This window comes from Anopheles cruzii, chromosome 3 (assembly GCF_943734635.1).
Source record: "Anopheles cruzii chromosome 3, idAnoCruzAS_RS32_06, whole genome shotgun sequence".
NCBI lineage: Eukaryota > Metazoa > Arthropoda > Insecta > Diptera > Culicidae > Anopheles > Anopheles cruzii.
Window position 1 is genome coordinate 78,488,751 of NC_069145.1, and position 22,449 is coordinate 78,511,199.

General features: G+C 48.2%; 4 protein-coding genes across 5 annotated transcripts in view; 2 read left to right on the forward strand and 2 right to left on the reverse strand.

Moving 5' to 3' along the window:
* Positions 1–15,162, reverse strand: part of LOC128275264 (protein kinase C and casein kinase substrate in neurons protein 1) — a 30,796-nt gene extending 15,634 nt beyond the window's left edge. For both annotated transcript variants that reach the window (XM_053013709.1, XM_053013708.1), the window contains exons 1-2: positions 15,124–15,162; positions 13,057–13,430 (exon numbers count right to left, since the gene is read on the reverse strand). The gene's annotated coding sequence lies outside the window, so the exon portion shown is untranslated. The remainder of the gene's footprint in view (positions 1–13,056; positions 13,431–15,123) is intronic.
* A 1,286-nt stretch (positions 15,163–16,448) lies between these two features.
* Positions 16,449–18,518, forward strand: LOC128271062 (protein nessun dorma). The gene has a single exon (XM_053008495.1). It carries the CDS (start codon positions 16,449–16,451, stop codon positions 18,516–18,518), a length of 2,070 nt encoding a protein of 689 aa, XP_052864455.1.
* A 452-nt stretch (positions 18,519–18,970) lies between these two features.
* Positions 18,971–19,628, forward strand: LOC128275629 (transcription initiation factor TFIID subunit 13). Its single transcript, XM_053014195.1, has 2 exons — positions 18,971–19,136; positions 19,199–19,628. Exons 1-2 carry the CDS (start codon positions 19,095–19,097, stop codon positions 19,556–19,558), a joined length of 402 nt encoding a protein of 133 aa, XP_052870155.1. The 5' UTR covers positions 18,971–19,094; the 3' UTR covers positions 19,559–19,628.
* LOC128275628 (apoptosis-inducing factor 1, mitochondrial) lies at positions 19,623–22,260 on the reverse strand. Its single transcript, XM_053014194.1, has 4 exons — positions 22,091–22,260; positions 21,974–22,017; positions 20,270–21,533; positions 19,623–20,196 (listed from the first exon to the last, which is right to left on the reverse strand). Exons 1-4 carry the CDS (start codon positions 22,173–22,175, stop codon positions 19,739–19,741), a joined length of 1,851 nt encoding a protein of 616 aa, XP_052870154.1. The 5' UTR covers positions 22,176–22,260; the 3' UTR covers positions 19,623–19,738.
* Between the last annotated feature and the right edge of the window lie 189 nt (positions 22,261–22,449).

The following is a 22,449-nucleotide window of genomic DNA, read 5'->3' on the forward strand; positions in this document are numbered from 1 at the left end:
GGCTTTTTTTCGTAAGCCTTTCATTTTTTAATTTCCCACAACCACAGGGGACGTCGTTGCGGTCGGCGTGCGCACTGTGTATCTGCGAAAGGCCCTTTTATCACCTGATTGCTGCACCCCCCCGGGGGTGCAGAGCAAATCGGTCACCTCTTTTGGGGATCTTTCCGACAGACAAATGGAAGAAAGGCTCCGAGAAAAAGAAAAGGTTTCTGCCTGCCTTATTCTGCTGTCCCTGAGACTCTTTTGGACGCTGGTTTTACATCCTTCTTCCCGGTTTCCCGCGGGGCGCACAAAAGCAGGCATGTTTTGGGCGAGCTTTTAATACTATCTGTTTGTTGGGTCGTCCCCTCGGCCGCCGTACATGGTCTTCACAGTGGGGCGCTAAAACCGAACGGCAGGTTCCGATGCAACTTGCAACCACCTTTCGTCGACACTTACTCCATCGGAATGTCAATTCGCAGAAATACGACGGATGTGAAGTCCACGATGCGATCGCCATTCTCTCTCAAGACCACAAGACCAAAAGCAATCACTCCTGACCGACAACGTCTTATTGGTCAAGATTTCACCCTACAAAAGGGATTATGTACCAATCCACAAGCGACAAATAGTTACAAGCTGTACCTCGAGAGAACGAGAACCCTCACGATTTAACAGCATTAGCTCAATTAAATAAAACAATCTGGTCCACAAAAATACCTGAGGGGCTGCAGAAAGTGCTGCATGACAATACTACGCCGTTTGGTGTGTTTGGTTGAAATAAAGTTCAACACAACCGGACATAAATGAACCCTTGAGATCCGTTAAATATGTTCTGAATTTAAAAATAAAAGGCTGTCGAAAGCAGCACTCCTCGGAACGGAATTTGCTAGGTCCAAAACAAACCAATTCCAACTTCCACCGAGTGACCCAATTCTGTTGCCCAACGCCAGAACATACCACTTCACTTGCGTCGACGGCAGCCCCTTGTGTATGAAACTCCATACGACACGCTCCACACTCCACGCCAGAAACAACAAACGGGGTCTGGTCGGTCTGGCCAAAGGTTCACAAACACTGCCAGGTCCGCGGGAACGTGGACAAGCTGGACGACAGACACAATGGAGAACCCTTTGCGTGTGTTTCTCGCGACACACCAGAAGATCTGCGGGTTTCGCGGAAATGTATGACGGGAGAGCACGAGTGTGTGTGCCAGATAACATTTAGAAACGAACCACCAACACACGTGGGATCTGTAGAATCACCGGCGGCGCCTGCCATTGTGGCACGTTGATTTTTTTCTCGATTTCTAACAATCGGGTCCCCCCGTTGGGCTGGTTAAACTTTGCCCGACGCGCTCGACTTTTGTGCGACCCAACGGGGAGTAATATGTTGGAATGTTTAATGTTGAGTCACTTTTTTTTGCTCATGTTTATGTAGCGCCGATTGGGGCTCTATTGTGCAAAAATTGCACTAATTCGGGCTAAGCGATTCATAGTAGAAAGTGGCTTTGTGGCTTGAAAGTGAAAAGTGTGGCCAGATACCAGATACACTGGTGTTTTTCAATTTAAACCAAATTCTTCGATAACAGAACGGGCGCGCAACGTCATAAAACTGATTTTTACACACGAGTTTCTGATAGACATAGGCGTTCTTAGAGCAATCAGTGTTTGATCAATTCTTATCACTTGCCTTGGCCAACCACTCTAACTCAACCTGTAAAACACCCTTTCGTGGCCCTTTCGTGACGCAATTTTATCAACCCACTATAAATTCCATCGCGTTTATCTTCAAACGTTGTTTCAGTGGCCGTTTAGTTTGAACATAAAATGGAACGCTACTTAAGCGCGCGCTTGCGGCGAATGGAGTCATTTTCGGTCGAGCAGGAACCCATCGATAGAGACGGAAATGACTGTCGATTGTTCCGTAACACGCCGCCGTCGAGGTTCCACAATCTGGCCGCGATGCCGATGTCATGTATGTTGTCATGCGATAAGCGAAAAATCGTTGCACACCAACACTAGAGCGCAAAACGATTGCAACCGAAAAAGAGAAAAAATAAACCTTTTTTGTTGGCCTTAAGGCGGATTATTACCTCATCCGACCGTTGGGTGACCTTCGACAACATGTTTAACTCTTACGATCCACATCCATCCATATGCATCGATCATTCGAGGAATATAAAACAGAAATGGAATTTTGGAATAGAATTAATAAAGGAAACGTTTAATCCCCGAGAAAGTGTTGGCAACCATAGGCAACCCACTTTCGAAACATACACACAATTTATTGAGCACCTCTTACAGTTGGAGCGTTTAGTGTAAGACAGATGAACTGAATGTTGTTTACCTGCAACAAAAATGAGTATAAATATTACAACAAGAGCGACACGATCGCTGAATGTCAACTGAACTTGATTCATTTATAGACTTTGCAATTTCGTCTGAAATCCCGCCAAATAGCCCTGCCCGAAGAAGCGTGTGTTGGGTTTTTGTTTTCAAGCAAAAGATTTTATCGCCATTCGATGCGGATGTCGACCATTTTTCTTCAAACGCCCCAAACCGTGACACAGTTAATCGAGCGATAATGATGATGATGACGATGATAGAGCGTCACACGCCGGCTCTGTCTGACGAAGATTAAGTAGCCACACACCGCTGCGGGTGTCCCTGGCACGGTTTCCACGGATCGCCCGCCGCTGAGATCGTTGCCCGGAACTTTCTTCAGCCCATCCTCGACCAAAATAACATCTTTTTTCGATCAATTTCCCGAACAAATAGCACACCCGGTGAGGCGGAGAGAGGAAATGAAAAGTTTGGCGGCAGCGGTGGTAGCCAATAACCTCCCGACCAGCTGATCTTGGCCCACAACTACCGACTACCGACGACGAGCTGGCTTCATGAAGTAATTAACGGATAAAAGCTCATCTTCATTCGCCGCATGCCGTGCGGAGGCTCCACACCGTACTTTTCTCGCCGGAAAACTCCAACTAATCCAACCGTGAGGAAGAAAGGAACGAAAAGTCTTAACCAATGGATAGACTCGCCTTCCCCCGCGCTGCTTTTGGCCTGCCCGTTAAATATTTGGCTTTTACCAATTTTTTTTTGGCTTCGTGTAATTTTTTTCCCATCAACCACCGCGGTAGCCTAGACCACGTGGCCCGCCCGCTGCGGCCGACTACGGGGGCCCACCGAAAGAGAGCAAATAAAAAAGTGGATAAAAGAAGACAAAAAACTTTGCAGCCCACAACCGAAACCAATATTCCGATCCGGATCGCCGCCGCGCGGTACACAACAGGCATAACGTGGTGTGGTGTGGCGTACAAAACAAATAATTATCATGAAATCGAAAGCGCGCCTAAGAAGTGCCTCCCCGCAGATATGCGCGCGCCCCCCACAACGGTAAGGGAGGTTCAATGACGTCCGGTGGATCGGCCGCAGAGTGGGGCTGCTCCGGGAAAAGCCCGTGGCCGTGGTGCGGCGCGGTGTACTGTTTTCGGTAACGATGCACTTTTCCTCTCGATTAAGTTTTCAACTTTCCTTCTCGATTTATTGCTTTTCGTTTTCACTCCGTTTTAGTTAATTCTCTTTCGGACTACGCGTCCCATCCCACGATGGTGGGCCTCTAAAAAAAAACAGGTAAAGGGCTTTTTGGTCAGATTTTAAACGGACATGAGTGGCGTACTAGAATAATGTAGCAACATGCTCCCCTCATTAGCGCCACGGTTGGTCCCCTCTCCATTGGACCATTCTGACCGTCGTTGCTACAGCGATAAAAGTTAATCCTAAGGAACTACAAACATCCACGAAAAACAACGCTATTAACCTTCGCAGTCATATAGACCCTAAAACACACGATCGAGATCCACTTCTAAGTGTATGATGATAATAGCTTCAAATTTAACCACGTTCGCTACATCCCGCTTTAAGTGGAGCTCGTTTGGTAACGTTATTCACAAGCGTCGCTTGAGGTGTTTGGCCAAGCGCGTTCGCGTTGTGTTCTAAAAATTCGTCGTCTACATCCACAATCCCGGCGAGCGACGCGGCCCATTAGGGGGTCCAATTTTCGGCCCAAAGATTTCGGCGAAAAGTCTAGACCATGAATTATTAATGAGCGAATCGTGTTCGCTTTGTTTTCTGCCAGCAATTTGCCGCTAGAAGAAAAAAAAACCGTTCCAGAGAATCAATCAGAGAACTGCACGCGCGACGATCGTGATGTACCCAAGAAAAGCAACTTAATCTTTTGGAGTCTACCCTAGGGTCTTGTTAGTTGGCGACGCCCGATCGTTGCTCTTAATTATGAAAAGTATGACGTAAACATAGGGGGGATCGCGAGGATCACTTTCATAACGACGCCCTTTTTAAATGCACCCGCGGCACCGGCACACGCGCATTTGTTATGTGCACCCCGCGCGCAAACGCACACAGAATAAACAGCATAACGGGCGCCCGGATCACGGGGCCTGCGCGGCCGCGTACTTATTATGTCAACTGCGTTCGATGTGCCTGCCTTCCTGACTGCGCGAGAGCCATGGAACGTTATGGAACCAACAGCCAATTGGTGGTCGGCTGGTGGTAGCACTGCCACCGATCGATCGTGAAGGCATCAGAGACTGGCACTGTGGCACTCCTGCACAAACCGAAAGGGAAAACACCACACACAAGACCCTCCATCGCTTCTTCCACGGTGCACTTTTCATGTTGGCTTGCTACGCACGTTTTCGCACATCAACAAAGCCAAATTACGGACCCAAAAGGGTTGAGATGGCGCTTTCGAGTGCGATAATCGACCATTAGCTACTGTCAGCCACAGCCATCGAACGCTTCATTTTGTATTCGTGCGGCAGCGCGGACGCCATCTTGCGGTATGCGCAAATTTCCCGAACACTTGCACCTTAAGGACCTATGATGATGATCAGGAGCACCGAAACGAAGTCACAGAAGAGGAGGAAAAATGATCAAACAATCGGTACGTGCACAATGCAAATTTTGAAGAGTGCGGACCATGTCACCACGTCCTAATGTATGCGGCGGGGCGGCGCAACAATGCAACAAAACCGATCAACGTCGATGGCGGCACCGAAAAAACAGTCAACAACTTTCGATTTTTTGAAATCGCTAAAATCTCCAGCAATCCGAATCCGTTGCGTTTCTCTGGTGAAGTTTCTTTTCGCTGCCCTGCCAGCGGTGGCATGCAGCCAGCAGCAGAGGGGAGGCCATTCCAATCTGAGGTGTGTTTTCACTTTGCAACCTGTCGGCTTCTTCTCACATTTCTGGGCCAACGGCAACAGGTTGCTGCCGGCTGGGCTGGGCCGTTATCTTCTCTCGCCGTACGATCGATCGATCAACACATGCCACAGCCAGGCCAGCCAGGGGCTCGGAAGTGATTTGTGAATCGAAATTGCTCACCTAATCGAAATTATCGCTGGTGTCGCGCCAATGGCCCCCGTCATTTGCAAGCAAATTTCGCCGACACACCACCAACACCGGACGCTATCTCTTAGTGTTTCGCACGCGGCCCTGCCCACTCAGACGACTGGCGGGTGGGCTGCAGACGTAAATGGGGGGCGGCAGGGTGGCCCTTGCGGATCTCGAAAGTGAGAAATAAAAAGATAAATTATTCCACTGCGTTGTCGTCGCGTCCGCGCCGGGGCAACAATCAAAATCTTCAAAAACCGGTAAAACGGCCCCTGCCGGAGTCCTTGTCCGATCGAAAAGAACAGGCCGACTCAACAACGTGGTGGTGGTCGAAAGTGAAATGTTATGTTGCGCACGGATCGATTCACTTTCGCCACCTCAACCGTTACAAACGATCGCTTCCGGCCGCCGAAGGCTGCAGTTTTCGGATTCCGGTGGACGGCCAACAATAAATCAATCGGCTGATCACCGATCACAGTGTTTCAAGTGCTAAAATGTTTTTAAATATTCGATGTCCGATATGACGCCGCCTCTGTATTCCGCTGCCGTGGCCTGCTGAGTTAACTCTGTGCTCTCGGTTTGACATCAACTGAGTCACAGTTTCGTCGTTAACGCCTCACCACTACCACAGACGCAGACATTAAAAGTGCGCCCAAGACGCGCAGTGCAATATTGTTGCGATCGTTCATCTCGACCGCGACGATGACGACTAATGCGGACGGGGCCATATTGTTGGCTGCTACACTGACCCGGCCGCCGGCTGACCGGTTATTGCCCGTTTGGCCCAGATTATTTGATTGTTTATTTCCATTTGCCAACGGAGCGCGGTTTTGGCACGATCGCGCCGCTGTCACTGCGTGCGTTAGGCGTCGTCGTCAAACCTTCCTCCGTCCAACAATAAGAAATACAGTTTTAAATTACTACTGCATTAATTTTACCTTTTTGGTAATAAAGAAACAGGTGGAAAGTTAATACTGAGAGCGCACGGAAGATCAATGACAAAAATTACCTCCTGAGACCCCTGCGGGGACCTTTAAACTTGAACTTAGTTCGTTTTAATGAGTCAACACATCAACACTCGCGGGGCAGTTTAAAGCAGTGCTAATGAGAAGAATACACGAAGTGCCCTCTAACCCTGAGCTTCGCAACCACTCCGAGAGGAAACGAATTCATTACATCGGATCTTCGTCCTGGCTGGCTCACCTTATGCGCACGCTAAGCTGTGGCACGCACGCGCCACCGAGAGGAGCATAAATCTTCATAAATGTAACGCCTCCATCGCCGCCACGATGGCGTTCTGCGACGATGATTTGTGTAAACCGTTCAACATCAGCTTCGATGCGCACTGTTATTTAAATTACCACCTTTTCTTTAAGGTGAGTGAAACAAACACAAGAAAAAGCATCACAAATGAACCACGTAAACCGGCAACACAACAACCCGTGTCTGTTCGTTGATTTGCCCGCCAGACATTCTCCCACAGAGGGGAATATAAGATGAAGTTGATACAAAATGCAGTTAAATACGCTCGGCGCTCGCTTTACGCGCAATTGAAATGCAATTCCGGTGTGAAGAAAAAAAAAAGGGGGCGAGTGAGAAATCACTCCTATCAAGAGCCCATCCATCGTCAGCCTGTTAGTAGCCAGTAGCGTCGTCAAAGGGTAGCTCGCTAGTGGGTGTGTGCAAGGTCGATTTTACATTTTTCCCACATTAAAAAGGGTTCGGATGTGTGGATGCAGGGGGTGGTTGCTTGCTAATGAAGGGCTCCCACATCCGCCGCAGACGGTGTTGTGTTGAGCAAGATGTAAAGCAAATATATCGGTAGCGCAAAACACCTCACAACGGTTTGTCTCGATCATTGCAAGAAGGGTGGTATCGTTTACTTTGAACTCTACGGTGGATGCTTAGCTATTTACCCGAAAACCATAAATTCGGTGGTGGATTGGAATGGAATATTCGAGTTGGTTATGAAACAGAGCATTTTCTGTATTTCAATGGTTCGTCATCTTTTGAAACAGAGCCGATTTTCCTCTCCAAAGCTCACGCATTAACTCTTACTCTACCGATGGCCAAACAAATATCTCAACGATGTGGACTACACAATCCCTTTCCTTCAGCACATTCAAACACACCGGGGCACGAATGGCTCAGCTATGCAACCAGAACACGGAGAGCGTACTTGGGCGCTCAAGGGAATTAGGGTCGGCTTCGGTCGGCCCTTTTTCTCACCATAAATAACACCAAGCATTGCGTAGCCAGCCAGCCAGCCAGTCGATACCAGTGTGCTTCGGCGCGGTTACGCTAACGGCGCGGCACACGCGTTACTCTGGCCCCGCAGCTGGCAGGTGGCACTTGCAAACATGAAAAAATTACATTTCCTGACCATTACAGAGCATACGTGTCCGTCCTAGCGGCTCCGATAATCACCGAGCAGCACATCGACCACGGGAGACGTTGACAAGCGAGTGGCCTCAGCTCTTCTGGCTGGCGGACCCTGTACAGAGCTGATAATACACCCGATACACCACGAGTTAGGCAATGCTATTTTTGAGCATGAAAATAAACTAACTTCTGGTTCAATCATGAAACACCTAACGACTATTAATACTATTACTCTCAACACGTATCAGAGTGCTGCTCCACACGGCAGGATTCGTGAAGAAACCTCATTTTTATTTAACAGCAATCTCTTGCCGACTCAGAGTTCACATTATCCGTTCGCTCCGGTGGGCTGACCTTCTCTTCCTAGCATTCCGTGTGCCCAGCGGGGGCTTTTGCTGAATACTTTATTGTTTCCCTTCGTTATGTTTCACAAACAGACGGCACTGGGGCAAACAGCCAGCCATGTCCAAGTGCATTGTAAATGCGACACCGATTGTGGGAATTGCATAGATCTTATAGCTGCATACCGCCGCGCTGCGCTCCATTTATTCATTTTCATTCATTATTCTGCGCATTTTCTTGGGTATGGAAAAGGAAATTTATTGCTTTCCACGGTTTTCATTTCAGGCATATCAACAACAGAAAATTTTATACAATTTGTACCTAAGCGTAGCTAGGAAATGTATCTTATGAAACATTCCAACTTTCACCAAACATTTCTACGTATTCCGGGGGGCCATTCACGTAAGGCAATAAGAAACTAGATGACATATCCAGCGCACCGGAGCATAATCCGAAGCGCCGAACGAAAGAAAATAGCAAAGTTAATCCACCGTTGGGGATCGGACAGTGAAGAAGATTAGCGGCAAGAGTCAGTTTCACCTGAACCACCAGCTTCGAATAGGGCTTACGGGCGTTGGTCTGTTGGCTTTGGCTGTGTCCATTGAATCGTATCATAATTCACGGGTGTTGTTAGGAATCGGAAATACGATTCGGCACACGCACCGTAACACTTGGGCGATATTCATGCTCCGTAATAGGATTAAGCCACCCCCGGCAATTACGAGGTCACAAAAGTTCGTTGATTAAGGGAACCGACCATGAGGTGCGAAAAATAGGACATGCCCATTTCAGTCGTTTAAGCTACGCTATTCTACACCATTCTCGATTTTCATTCTCGGAACCGCCCCACTAGACGCCAATGTTTCAGGTCAAACCAAATTAAGTTACAAGCTTACGGTTAAAACAAATCCTTACAGAAACCCGCCAGAAAACTTGCATAGAGCTCAATTTTAAAAAGAACATAATCGAACTCGTCAACAACATTTACATATTCAAAGATTCGAAAACCAATTCGGCCACATTCAAAGCTAAATAATGGAAATGTTAATCTGCCCGCCCGTTCTGTAAATTGATACGGCGAAACGGAATGGGGTGCTATTTTTGAGATTTAAGACATTTTTGCCGGTCACTAATGTTGCCAATTCCCACGCTAAACATGGGCCCAAAAAATCCACATCGTTGACTACAATCAATAGCGCCATACCGCGCGCCATTCCGTTGGTAGCGGCACGGTCAGCCCCGTATTATCTTGCGCCATATTTATCATTCTCATGCGAGAGAGGTGCTTATCGACTCCACACCTCGGCGCAACATGGAAAACCACCCGCCCCAATTGGAGAGCACCCACCACTGAGCCAGGCCTGACAGACTTTTTGCGCAACTTGCGTGCGACGGCGGCAGCCAGCGCCCGGACACTTGTGCGTTTAGAAACGCGTGGCCACCACTTGCCCCACAAATTTCGTGTAACGTTTCCGAGCCCTGCCTGCAACAGGTAAGACAATCGGACATTATTTACACACCGGCGCCGATAAGATAGCGCCCACCAGCCGGTACACACGCCGCTCTATGGTGTGGGTGGTAGGGAGATCGAACGGAACAGAATTAACTTCCAATGGAAGGCGCCCGGCCGCCGGTAAAGGTTTTCGTCAGTTGAGTTTGTTGAAACACGACACAACGAATGGCATTTGAACTCCTCACACAGCTATTGACCGCACCGTTGACAGTCCACCCAACAAGGGGGTGGGCAGGGGGCTTTCCTTCGGAGTTCGCGGGAGAGCCCGTGCCCAGATCGGCGGGGCGTGATAACCGGTTCGAGCCGTTTGATTGGAAACCGATTCCAACACCGCGAAGCTGGAATGCCACGGGACCCCTGGCGAGGACGAGGGTCATTCACAAACACTAGCGTAACTCCGCGTGGAGTGTCTCTCGTACGCGCTTCCCCCCATTATCTCTCTCCTTAATTCTCGCGAGAAGGAAAACGTGTCGCGGCTGCCACTGCCGCGAGGGTCCCAAAAACTGCCACCAAATCTCGCCCCTTCGAGCGAAATGAATGATTGGACATTCCTGGCTGGACATTAACCTTCCGCCTTCGGACTGATGGTTCTCGCGGTTCGATCTATCCATCTCCGCCATTCATTTATTCTCATTTCGACGACTGGCAGCTAGTCGATCGAAAGCGGCTAAAGCGCCGCCACGAAGCCGTTGAGTGGAATACGACGTACCGACAAAATCAGCATTAGCTGATCAATCTTCGAAAGGGAGTTGACCATTCAAAGATGCCCCTCCCGCGGAGAAGAGCATTTAGAATGAAGGCACGCGCGCATGTGACGTGTGCTAAGCTCAGGTGTTTATGTGATGATGAGATCAGCTTGACGTTGCCATAAGTGTGCACACGCGGACACGAGTACGGAGGAGGTTACGAAACGATCGCTAAGTGAGTCGATAATCAACACATTCAAGGCAGGCTCACACAGCCGCAGACTGACAGCATCCTCCATCCGTCAGGGGATGCTGCTGGTCCTCTTCGAAACCTATTTTACCCACGTAACCCCCATTTTAAGCCGTTTTTTGTGATCGATGCCAATAAATCAGGGGCAGTGTTGTATGTAAACCCTTTAACAAACATATTGCTATCCGTTGTGCGCCATTTGCTTCACGTGTTCTGTTTGGCGCAACCCGTGATCGTTTCAAGTCGCGCTTTACACACCACCATACGCGCGGAGCCCTCGTATTACACGGTTCATCCATCATCTGTCCACTTGCCAGTCAGCCATTCGGCGTATCTGCGAACCGTGTTTGCACGTTGCATTATCGCCAACCTCACACCGGCGAGTGAAGGAAAAGTTATCGTTGACCGTTCCCAGCAACTTACCGCAATCACCTGTAACAACCTGTACAAACTTATGTTCGCCCTTCTTCTACCAAAAATATGTTCTTTATTGGCACCTGTATCTACGTGAGCCACAATCTTACGTGAAGAATATTTTTATAGCGGCATTCGAAAGGAGATTGTTACGAGATCGGATGCGATCGATAAAGTGGTCTTCCGCAAAGCATCATCGATCAGAATGTGATTCTATGGCTACTTCCACGAATCACTATTTCCAAAGGCAAACTGGAAAGCTTCAAGAGCCTTCTTCTCGCCCACCGTTTTCATCCATCCGATGATCGTACCATCAAAAAGCTACATTCCCGTTAGTTTTCCTAATCTTCCAAGACGCGCGGGCGCGGGATGCTGCGTGCTCTTTAACTAACGTCGACCATCTCGCTTGCACCGCGTCCGGTCGAACATCGTTTTCTTCTTGGCTGATCCGTGAAGTGGGGACCCACAGCATTCCAACCCGATCGAAGTTCTTCGTCGTCGGAAGATGAACGAGCGCAAACACGGACACATGCTGATAAAGCCGTAGTCGTGAAGCTCACCCTTCTTCTACCGGGCGAAATATGCTTACGGTCGCTTGAAAAAGAAATGGGCCGACTTCCACTTGACGGCCATTGTTATTGTTACAAAGCAAGCTGCCTCACGGCGGTGCTATTCCTGCACCCGCCCCTCGTGTGCCAATCGGTCGTTGTTTTGACGTTTTCCTCAAAAGCCAATCAATCTTTCCGAGACTATCGATGAACATTGTGCGAACACAGCGACAGAAGGGAGCCACACAAAAATTATAGGCGAAATTGGTGATAAACAAACAAAACCAAGTAAATCTATGCTGATACCTAGCAATCAAACGATATTTTCTCACTGTATGCAAACCGGAATGAAACCCGAAAATTTTTCTCCAACCTTTATAATTCATTTACGGTTTTGTTTGGATTCATATTCACAACTGATAAAGCGTTTTTCATTTATTTTACTGAATGATAGTTCGAACCATGTGTTCCCTGCAAAAGCCACTCCTGGTCTGCCATGGGAAAATTAGACGGAAACATGTGCCGGACCACCCCTTTTTTATGTTGTGTGACACGCTCACAATTAGAACACGTCCTTTCGCTTAATTTAGTAACAATTTCGGAACACTCCGTCAGTGTGTGACGTCAGATAATGATAATGCGAAATGTTGCCGCCTTTTACTGTTATCATCAACACAGTCTATGAGTCATTGGGGCACACGATCCGAAAAACACGCTACTTCTTAACGTGCTTCTTCTTAATGATGGAGTACAATGCGTTGTTCAAGAATGAGAGTTCGTCATCTTTGATTTAGAGTATGATGGTTCTGCGGAGATGGGTTCAGGTCACACGAATCGATCTTTAGTGATTTCTTCCGAAATTGGCATTGGTTGAATCATGTTTAAGCATGTGCTCCACTTTCCGGCTGGTATTTTCGTTTCTTATCAGCAGATTCAATATTCACCAGAAATTTCACAGATCAACAGAATACTTTTCTCTTGTCCTATTGCTTCAAACCTATCATTTGCGAGAAGAGAACATTATCAACATCAGTGGTGTGAGCTACGTCATACACGGATTATGAAAACCCGGCGTTTACATAATTTGTATGTAAATCATTAGTGGGTCCTTCGTGAGCCCCTTTTAAATTAAATCAACACACTTTCCAACCGATGGGCTTGGCTTGAAACCGCTCCTCACGAATCCACCACTGGCGATCGATATATCCGTAGCAACGTGACAGGAATAAGCGACCCATGCAATTCCCCCGGGGAGCTTCCTTTCATTAATCCATAACCAATCAGTTTGATGCATGACAGAGAGTGCAAATGAAAATTGTTGGCTTGGTGTTACGGGATCGGCGCAAGTTCAAGGTTGCCTCGTGCATCGTGTGCCTCGTGTGCCTCGTGCATCCTCTCACGATGGAAAAAAGGCTCAAGGCCAAGAGAGAAAGAGAGCTCCATATTACATCGACGGCTCATCAGAGACATCCTGCGTTTGTTTTCATTTTCGAAATAGCTCTCCCTGCGGACACTTTTCGCTTACCTGTTAGGCTGAACGTCGTTTGTATTCCCAACGCTTGCTCCAATCGATTTGTGATTCGTTATCTGATGTCTTACGAAAAGCTTATTAAGACTTTCCGAGAAATGATGTCATAAGATGAAACACCACTTAACCCACCTCAGGCACTCACTAAACGTACTGTATTCAATGCCACTGCACCGCACAGCTTAACAAAACGAAACTTTCAACAGCCTTCCGCCTTCACAATTACTTCCATTCACTGCTTTCGTTACCACTTTAGGTTAGTGAAAACTAGATTCACACTCTAGTGCACCGCACGAAATTTTCATTCACTTCGACCCTCTTCTCTCAGCCTTAGTGGCTTCCAATACCTCACACCGCTGGCTGTGAAAATGCTGGTGAAAATAATGAAAAATAAAAAATACGGAAAGACGCAACACCACTCGCCGGGCGGTTGATGATGAACGCCATTTAGCTTCGCCTTTAACGACGCCACGACGCATTTAGCCTGCAGCGAGACCAATGTCGCGGTGAAGCCAACTGGAAAAGGATCCACTGGTTTGCCATTTCCGGTCGCTGCTTGTTTCAACATACAAAAACCAAAACAGTCGGTTTGGCATTCGATGCACAATTTGAGTCATAGTAACCGTTGACCCTAAAAGGGTCAGCGCGCGTATCTGGCTGCCTTTCCGATTTTCCGTTCCGATAACGAGCGGTCGGTGGGCGACGGACGGACGAGTCAAAACTTACACACCGTGACCTCGACGGCCACACGAGAAAATGACAGGTAAACACACACGCGAAAGGTGGGCCGCGATGATACCACCAGATCCACGTGTGTTTGTGTTGGCGTTTCCCGCTGGCCCGCGCTGCGGGAGATGGTGGGATGCGCGGACGCACGCAACCGAACTGCCTACCGACCTGTTCTCTCTCGCACGCCCCGCTTGAGGTGGCTCGCTCTCTCACGTGTCATCGTAGCGACCCAGCCCCAGCCAGCCAGCCAAAGGATGACACACGGGACGGACGAGAGCGTGCGTGAGACCGCAGCCGCGATGAGTGAGAGCGAACCCGCGAACAACAGAACCGTGGCTGGCGCGCTGAGAAGGAACGAATCGTAAAATGCGCGATGCGTTACGATCATTTCTTCTTCCTCGCAGCCTGCGCTTACTTTCCGGTCGCGCTGTGCCTTTATTTTGGGAAGTTCCTGTTGTTCGCCAACATTTTTTTAGCAACATTCTTTCTCCTTGCTTCTCGCACACATATCACGCATACAGTCACATTCCCTCTCCCCCTCTCTCTCTCTGTCTGTCGACGGGCGACCTGGTCTCCCGGCATTTCGCCGTTTTTTAACGATGTGCCTGTTACTGCGTTTTGGACGAACACGGGAAACTATTGCTTTGGCAAATTATCCAGCAAACTCCAGGATGTGTTCCCCACTTCGAGAGAACAGAAGAAGAGTGGCTATCGTTGTCGTCGTGCATCACTAACGAGCCTTTTGGAGCTGATAATTAGATTTACACGGCGTCAAACCATCTTTCCGTCGAACGACGTAATTTGTCACGAACAAAAACGGCCAATTGTTCGCAGAAACTGCCCGATTTGTCACTTCACAATGGATTCTCCGGAACACTAGCTGCTCGCAATCGTGATGGCTACAATGCTTTGCAGCATTCTATCCCGTGTTTGCATGTATCATAAAAATCAGGTTCAGCGCGCCCGTTGCGCCCAAAGCGGAACAATTAGCCAAGAGATCCAGCCCCAGACCCAATGATATGGTGGTAAATGGAGACCACCACGAACGCCGGCGTTGATGCTAATTAAAACGTCGTCGTGACACTAGAATCCGATGGTAGAAGGCTTTAGTCGTGTAACAACGCAGAAAATCTGCCGATTTTTGGAAGGCGATTATAATTAAATTGCAATCCGCACCACAATTCGCACTATCGATACTCTGCTCTGCACCTGAAGATGTTGCAAAAATACCACCACAGTACATGAACAAAAACGCACCTCCGCGAACCTGAATTTTTCTTTTGTATTATAGAGACTTATAGCCTAACTCCTAATAAAAGTATGTTCTTATCTTACTTTATTTATTTGTTGTTGTTGTACTGCTTAACATTATCTCTAATTTTAGTTTTTTTGTTTTTTTTGTGTTAACACGAAATGTCAAAATGTTGTTTTTATGAATTTAACCGATTTTTGAACCTAACTTTGACACTCGGAACCTAACATCCATGTTCAAACCTGACACCCGAGTCAACCTACGACCATCCCGAAAAAAGCCGAGTCAACCTACGACCATCCCGAAGGTAACTCACAATTCATCTGGCACTCCTCGTTCCTACCCCCTCGGACCCACAAGCTCGCGATTCCGCAGAATCCGGGTGGTGTCGTTTCATTCGCTCCTTCGAACATGTTTGTTCCTTTCTCGCTCTTCCAACCGTAACGGGCAAAGTAACTCACGAATTCATCCGTCGTGCGATTTTTTCCTAACGCACTGTGGGGAATTTATATCGGATAGGTGCACACATTTAAAATGTTTTAATCTAATGCCTTATGAATGTAAAAAATGGTATGAAATGATCGATGGGCGTTTGTGGGAATTTTTACCATCCAAATTATTACTCCTGAACTATTATTGCAACGTTTGATAGAATACTTATTAGCCTTTTTTCATCCAAACTTAAAGCGATATTATCTACTTGATTAAATACATGATCAATCGCGATATCGTCGTTAATGTTTTCTTCCATGATAAAGAAATCTTTTACAAAAATAGTAACTTGTTAAAGATGCTTTATGTCAGCCATTTACCTATAGAGGGCCCGAGTGCCCGATGAGTGCCAATTATGTTCACTGGGTAAGAATGAATTTGAAAATCCCGAACAAATCCCGAACAAATCCCGAACAAATCCCGAACAAATCCCGAACACGAAACGAAGAGCGGAGAGCTACGGAGAGAGTGAAGAACGAACAGCCGCTGCACGGTCCGGGACTGTCAAATTTCGGGCGGCAAATTGCCACGACATCAGCGGCTCCGGCGGCTCAATATTCAAAACCAAACGAACACCCCATGAGGTTTTGTTGAGGTCTCAAGCCATCTAGCGTATTGTTGTTTACTATCAGTAATGCAAATGATTCTAAAGCAACATAATAGCTAGCATTTTTCGTTTGTATAACAAGAAATTTAAAGTAAAGTCAGTGCATTTGTCGGCTCGAAGCTCTAAGGTAGGTGTTTACGCTCTCTGGTTCACGTATCAGTTCCCGGTTTCACTGTGTGATTGCGACTTTGAAAGAATTGAACGAACGCTTATAACCGCGACGACCAGACATATGTTTAAAACACAGATCAACAACCCTCGGCAACGTTCCATTTTGTGTGAAAACGACCGATTGCTGTGTGTGATACAATGGAGGTGTACGAATTTAAGAAAACGTTTCTCACTCGGATGCTGGAGACGGAAAATGTGCTCAACGGTGGAGGCTGCGATATACCTGCCTCAGCGATCCGCTCGGAATGGATAAACTTTGTAGAGGTTATAGTCGAATCGACCGGCTGGCAGGCGTTGTGGCAAGCTTCCCGGGCGGTATGCGAGCGATTGTCGGTCAAATTCCCGCTCGTTGTTCTCGGGACCGTCGATCAGGTGCTATTCGATGAGCTTAAGGCCAGCTTCATCGTCGAAGCGATTCAGGATGACGACGTGCATTTGCCGGAGAAGTTGGTTGTGAATCTGGATGAGCTGTACCCGTTGCGCGAACAAAACAACCCCGCACTCAACGTGGACACGACGGCCGACTGCATCGACAAGCTGCGGTTCTTCTACAAACATTTGTGGATGCCTTGGGACGGTGTTGCTGAGGATGGCAGCAACTGGCTCAAGAAAAACCTTGAGACGAGAATTCGTTTCTGTCATGATCTTAAAAACAAAACCATGCCCGCCCGTCTGTCGTCGCACGCCGAAGCCCTGCTCGCCGATGCCCGCTACATCGAAAAGAAGCTAAAGCTGTGCGAGGAAGAGGAACTGGAAGCGGACGATGAGGAGGAGGAAGATAACGAAACATCGATACTGAAGGACGAACGGTCATGTGAGTTGTTGAAGCTGAACCTACGCCTAAACAACATTCGGAATGAGATCGAAATCCTACAGAACCCCGTCATGCGGGCCGTCTATGAGAAAGTGCGCTTTTCGGCCGGAACGGAACAATCAGCGAAAGCGTACATCGTGACGCAAGTGGGAACGATCGACCAACAACTGGCGTATCTGGAACAAACGAAGGCCATGATCGATCCGAAGGTACAGGTGAAGATGTGCGATTCACTGCAACATGCACTCGATCATTGCCCCCAAAGCAGTGATATTTACTTGCCGCCCGGATCGCACCAGGACATACGATTTTTGCAATACCTTAACAGCGGGGGCTCCATCCGGGGCGTAGGGACAGCATCGTTTATCGGCGACAACGAGCAGGCCTTAAAGACGAATGCCGTGGTAGTCTCGAAAGACGGCGACAGCGTGCTGTTGACGATCGACGGAGACTTTACGCTGGAGAACATTCATTTCGATTGTCTGAATGTCCGCACCGGAGTGCTGGCGAGGAAAGGAAACATTATCCTTCGCAACTGCAGTTTTGCCGGCGACCCTACCTCGAGCACCAAACAGGGAATCCTTATATGCGGCAGCTGCAGCATAACGTTGGAAAATTGTATCATTAAGGATTTCTCCACCGGAATCTACAGTAACCACGATTGCACGATTAGCGTGGTCAACTCAGTCATTCAGAACTGCGGTACCGGCGTGGAGATCCTTGATCAAACCAAGGTTATGTTTAAATCTGCGACGGTTTGCGATAGCCGCCAGTATGGCGTGCTGTTGGAGGATTTCAACGAGGATGAAGATGCTGGGGAAACTCTCAAAAGCACCATTTCACGAGCATCTAATTCGTCGCAGATCTACGAAGACTACAACACCGTCGGCCGGGAGGAGTTTAGTTTCGAGGGTCACTGCGAATTTCGCGGTAATGCGAAGGGAAATTTTGCCATCCGCAAGGGATGCAGCAGCCTTTTCAACAGTTCGTGCTTCATCGACGACGACGACGAGTCGGGCGATGAGTATGGTGCGGAAGATACGTTCCGACACGAGCTTACCACTTGCCACAGCACAAACGTAAGTTTTTCTGCCGATTTCCTAGAGGCATCCAAACTGTCCTCGACCAAAAGAACCTCAGGTATCACGAAAGACGGATGCAAGGAAGATGAAGAGTCTGAAGAACGATCAGTAACTGATACAGGATTGTCTGGCTCGTTGACGCATTCGGAGGACGATCAGGACAGTTACTGTGAGCGAAGCACTGTGTACGTGGTAGAGAAACCATTCAACGGAGCAACGGAACCACGCCACAGTCTCGAACCTCCTAATGCTTATGAATCGGCAGACGCATCAGTTATAGAAATCGATGATACGGTGATCGTGATCGATTGACTTAGCGGGGTTCGGGATGAGTGCTACGGTTAGTTGGCGTCAGTTGGTCATTTTTTCTGTCGATTTCCTCCGTAAACATATCCCGACGCCAGTTCCTTAGGTGGGAGTGGTTCGCAGAGTACTTATTTTCTGCATGCTTCATGTTCTATGGCCGACTAGGAAAAGTGTTTTTGTCCCCACAACTTTAGTGTCTATGTTTCATTCGTCCAATCCCCAGTATTGTGATGTGCAAATTTCGTTCATGTTTTGATAGTTGGCATTCGTCCTTTGCTTGTTTGCCGCATGGTTCAAGGGTAATTCTGTATTAATTTATCTACCGGTTTTTGTTTTTTCTTTGCAGGCGATAGTGCCGATGGAAGATTAGAAGCAGGGAGCACAGTACGCAGCCAGTGGCTGATGTTTCAAACCTATGCAGCCTTTTTCCCCGTTGGACGGACAGCTGTCATATGAAAACGTAAACACAAAACCTTCTACGACGCTCTTCACAGAAAGCTACAGCAGAAGATAATCAGTTAATAAATATATGTTTTAACCGCTGAGTTTGTGTTCGATTCGTGGTTTTGGCTTTTGGAAAGAATGGCCGCTCCTCAACCAGAAGAAGGATTTGATCAAGCAGAGGTAAGTGAACCGAAGCAAGACGCGTGTCAAACATTGCAGTTAATACGATTGGTATGTACCAGTTCGAAGATGACGATCTTGGTGAGGTACAGATCGAAACCTCCTCCGGCCGAAAACGTTTGTTCAGCAAGGAGCTGCGCTGCATGATGTACGGCTTCGGTGACGATCAGAATCCTTACACCGAAAGCGTCGACCTTCTGGAGGACTTAGTGGTCGAGTTCATCACCGAAATGACGCATCGTGCAATGGAAATCGGCCGCACGGGGCGAGTTCAGGTAGAAGACATCGTATTCTTAGTGCGCAAGAACTCCCGGAAATATGCGCGCGTCAAGGATTTACTCACGATGAACGAGGAGCTGAAACGCGCCCGAAAGGCATTCGATGAAATCAAATATGTCGGCGCAGAAGCGAAGATCAAGTAGCCATGGCGGGCAACTTCTTTCATTTTATTTTTCCCACAATAAATTGGACTTTACTTGTAGAGTGCTTTTACAGGCTTATTTATTTTTCCGGGTTTTAGAACAGCTCCACTACGATGCCACGGGAAATTTGTGTTTTTTTCCTTCACCACGCTCTCGCAAATGCTAACTTTTGTCTCATCGCTAATTTGTCTCCTCGATCTCTTCGCTGTCTACCGGTCGTTCGTGAAGGTTAAACAGCTTCGCCACTTCGTTCAAATCGTCGTACTCCGTGTGTTGATCGAGAATTTTCCTAGCCGTTCCCATTCTGTTAAACACATTCCATAGCACCAAGCCGACGACCTTTTTATCGCGCAGATAAAATATGACTCCTTTATCAAAGTTTTCTGATTCCGACTCGGCAGGCTTCGAACTATCGTCAGCCTCCTTTTTGGTAACTTCCGCCCCACCGACTGCGTTTGCTGCTTGGAGTTTGTCCGAATCACCACTTGCCTCGGCAACGGAACGGGCCCGTTCAGCCGCAGACTGTTTTGCGAAAACGGCCACTGTCGGAAGGGACGAGTCGATCAATCCGATTGCTTCGTAGCTAATACGACGACCCAGGTCAGACCAAAACATGCTCTGGTGTGTGTAAGGATTGTCTGTAATTTATAGGAGTGAAAAATGGAACTCAATGCCACACAATCTTATGTTTTCCATGCTTTTGAGACTTACTTTGTCCAACCATATTTTCGCCCGCCAACCGTCCCGAAACGACCGCATGATCATGGTGTTCCACGCGCCGGCGGCCAAACTTTGTGTCGTAGAAACATGCTGCATCACCTGCCACATACACGTTTGAACGTGCCCGAAGTTCTGCATCAACTAGGAAGCCACCATGTTTTGAGTCTACCTCAAGGTCGGAAGTCTTCGCTAGGTCCGTGTTCGGTTCCGAGCCGACCGCTACGATCACTTGATCTACAAGCAGCACACTGTCGTCGACGAGCGTCAGCTTGACCTTTCGACCCTGCATCTCGACCGCCTTGACTTGAGTTTTGGGCCAAACCTTTACGCCCTCTTCCCGCAATCGTTCCGTCGTCCAGTTACTCAAATACTCGGGCAGAATCTTGGCCATATTGCCTACCTCGTGGAACAATTGGTACACTTCAACATTCTTTTTGCGCGTCTGTTCCGCTTTTGATAGCGCGCAAGCAAGCTCGCTGCCCAAAAATCCCCCACCAATGATGGCCACTTGGCTTCCTTCGGCCAGCCTCTCCGTTAGCTGTTCGAAATCGTGCACACTCTTGAACAGCGTCACACGCTCGCGAACCGCCAGTGGAGCGGATTCAAAGATGGGCAAATTTTTCGGCCGGGCACCGGTCGCAATGAGACACTTGTCGTATCCGATCGTGGTACCGTCAGTCAGAATTGCTTTTCGGTTGACCACGTCCAGACGTTGCACCTCGTAGCCCCGCGCTACCGCTATGCCACCATTGGGCGCATCTCCGAGCTTATTCGGATCGATATAGTAATCAGTGGGTTCGTAGTAGATGCTTCGTTCGCCGCCGTTCCATTGTCGAAACTTGAGCGGCTCGTCAACCGGATTGAACCACAGTTCCTTCGAAAGTGGTGGGCGCATGTACGGCATTTCGAGCTCGTTCGTCACCATCAACACTTTTGCCTTGGGGTCGTATACGCGAATCGCCCGGAACGCGGCAATGCTGGCTGTTCCTCCACCGATCAGCAAATATGGGACGTGGGGAGGTAAGTCCTTGGAAGAGGCAGGATATGGTTGCTTTTTTCGAGTTGGAGGACCTTCCCGAGTATCATTCACGGTTGCGGGATCGAAGAGGCCGTTGTAGTAGGCAAGACCGAGGCCGCCAGCAGCCAGGGCGATCGCTCCCAGCAAGTAGCCCGTATAAGATTGTGTCGGCGGTGCAGGCGGTGGTGGACATGATGGACCACCGCCGCCTGTTGGTGCTACTTTTTGTGCCGATTCCTAGAATAGCCAAAGAAATAAAGAAATAAGTAAAATCTGGGTACAAAACACAGTTCTGATGGACACTCGTTCAAAAAAAGAACCTCTACAAATCTTTCATTATCGCACTTTTCACACGAAAGGACCACGGGGTCGATGGAAGCTAGTGGAACGGATTTCGGCTGTGAAGGGTTAGAACGTTATTGGATTGGCCCGAAAATCACCTACATTCCTAAAACACTGTTTAAAACCTTATAGAAGTTGTTAGTGGGAACGTAGCGTTTCGTTGGAGCCGGGTAAGGACTGGGATCGTTCGGGAATTGTATCAACTCGCCCATCATCGGTAATCGCTTTTCTTCGCAAAGCGTGCCAGAACCATTCGATAGCTCCGCTGTTTCATCGTCACACGGACACGGTTTGTCCGGATCACGGTAAGTTTCGATTTTTCTCTTGCTATTTACCTTACGTGAAATCCATCGTCGTTCAACCACCGGCGGAGTGCAAGCTACGGATCGGAGACAAAAAATCGATAAATCGTTCAACGTTATTCGGTAATGTTACATCAGCCCTTTGCTGACCTCCAGCGAGAAGATTCCGGCGAACGTTCGCGAACGGGCAAGCATTTCGTAGGCTGCCCACTGCCACGCGGGACACCGAAAGCATCGCGACGTGGTTCGTTTTTTATCCAAATTCACAACTGACCACCACACTGTGCGATTTTGCGGCCGCTTGTACCAAGCTGCGCTGGTACCATTTATTTATTTGTTGTTCTCTCTCGAGGAGGATTGCCCTTTCACTTCTGCGCCGGGAAGCAAACACTGAAACTGTCAAACGCGCCCGGTTGCGTGCGTTGAGAAGGATGTGGCTGCGGCATGATTTTTCCTGATTTATTCCAAAAAAGTTTTAAGAAACTCATCAAGAAACCACCAAATAATCC

Excerpts from the sequence above, each read along its gene's own strand:
- LOC128271062 (XM_053008495.1), top strand. The coding sequence starts at position 16,449 with ATGGAGGTGTACGAATTTAAGAAAACGTTTCTCACTCGGATGCTGGAG.
- LOC128275629 (XM_053014195.1), top strand. The coding sequence starts at position 19,095 with ATGGCCGCTCCTCAACCAGAAGAAGGATTTGATCAAGCAGAG. Across the intron at positions 19,137-19,198 it reads AAGGATTTGATCAAGCAGAG|TTCGAAGATGACGATCTTGG; the intron begins GTAAGTGAACCG and ends GGTATGTACCAG.
- LOC128275628 (XM_053014194.1), bottom strand. The coding sequence starts at position 22,175 with ATGCTTTCGGTGTCCCGCGTGGCAGTGGGCAGCCTACGAAATGCTTGC. Across the intron at positions 22,018-22,090 it reads CCGGAATCTTCTCGCTGGAG|CTTGCACTCCGCCGGTGGTT; the intron begins GTCAGCAAAGGG and ends TCCGATCCGTAG. Across the intron at positions 21,534-21,973 it reads GACGATGGATTTCACGTAAG|GAATCGGCACAAAAAGTAGC; the intron begins GTAAATAGCAAG and ends TGGCTATTCTAG.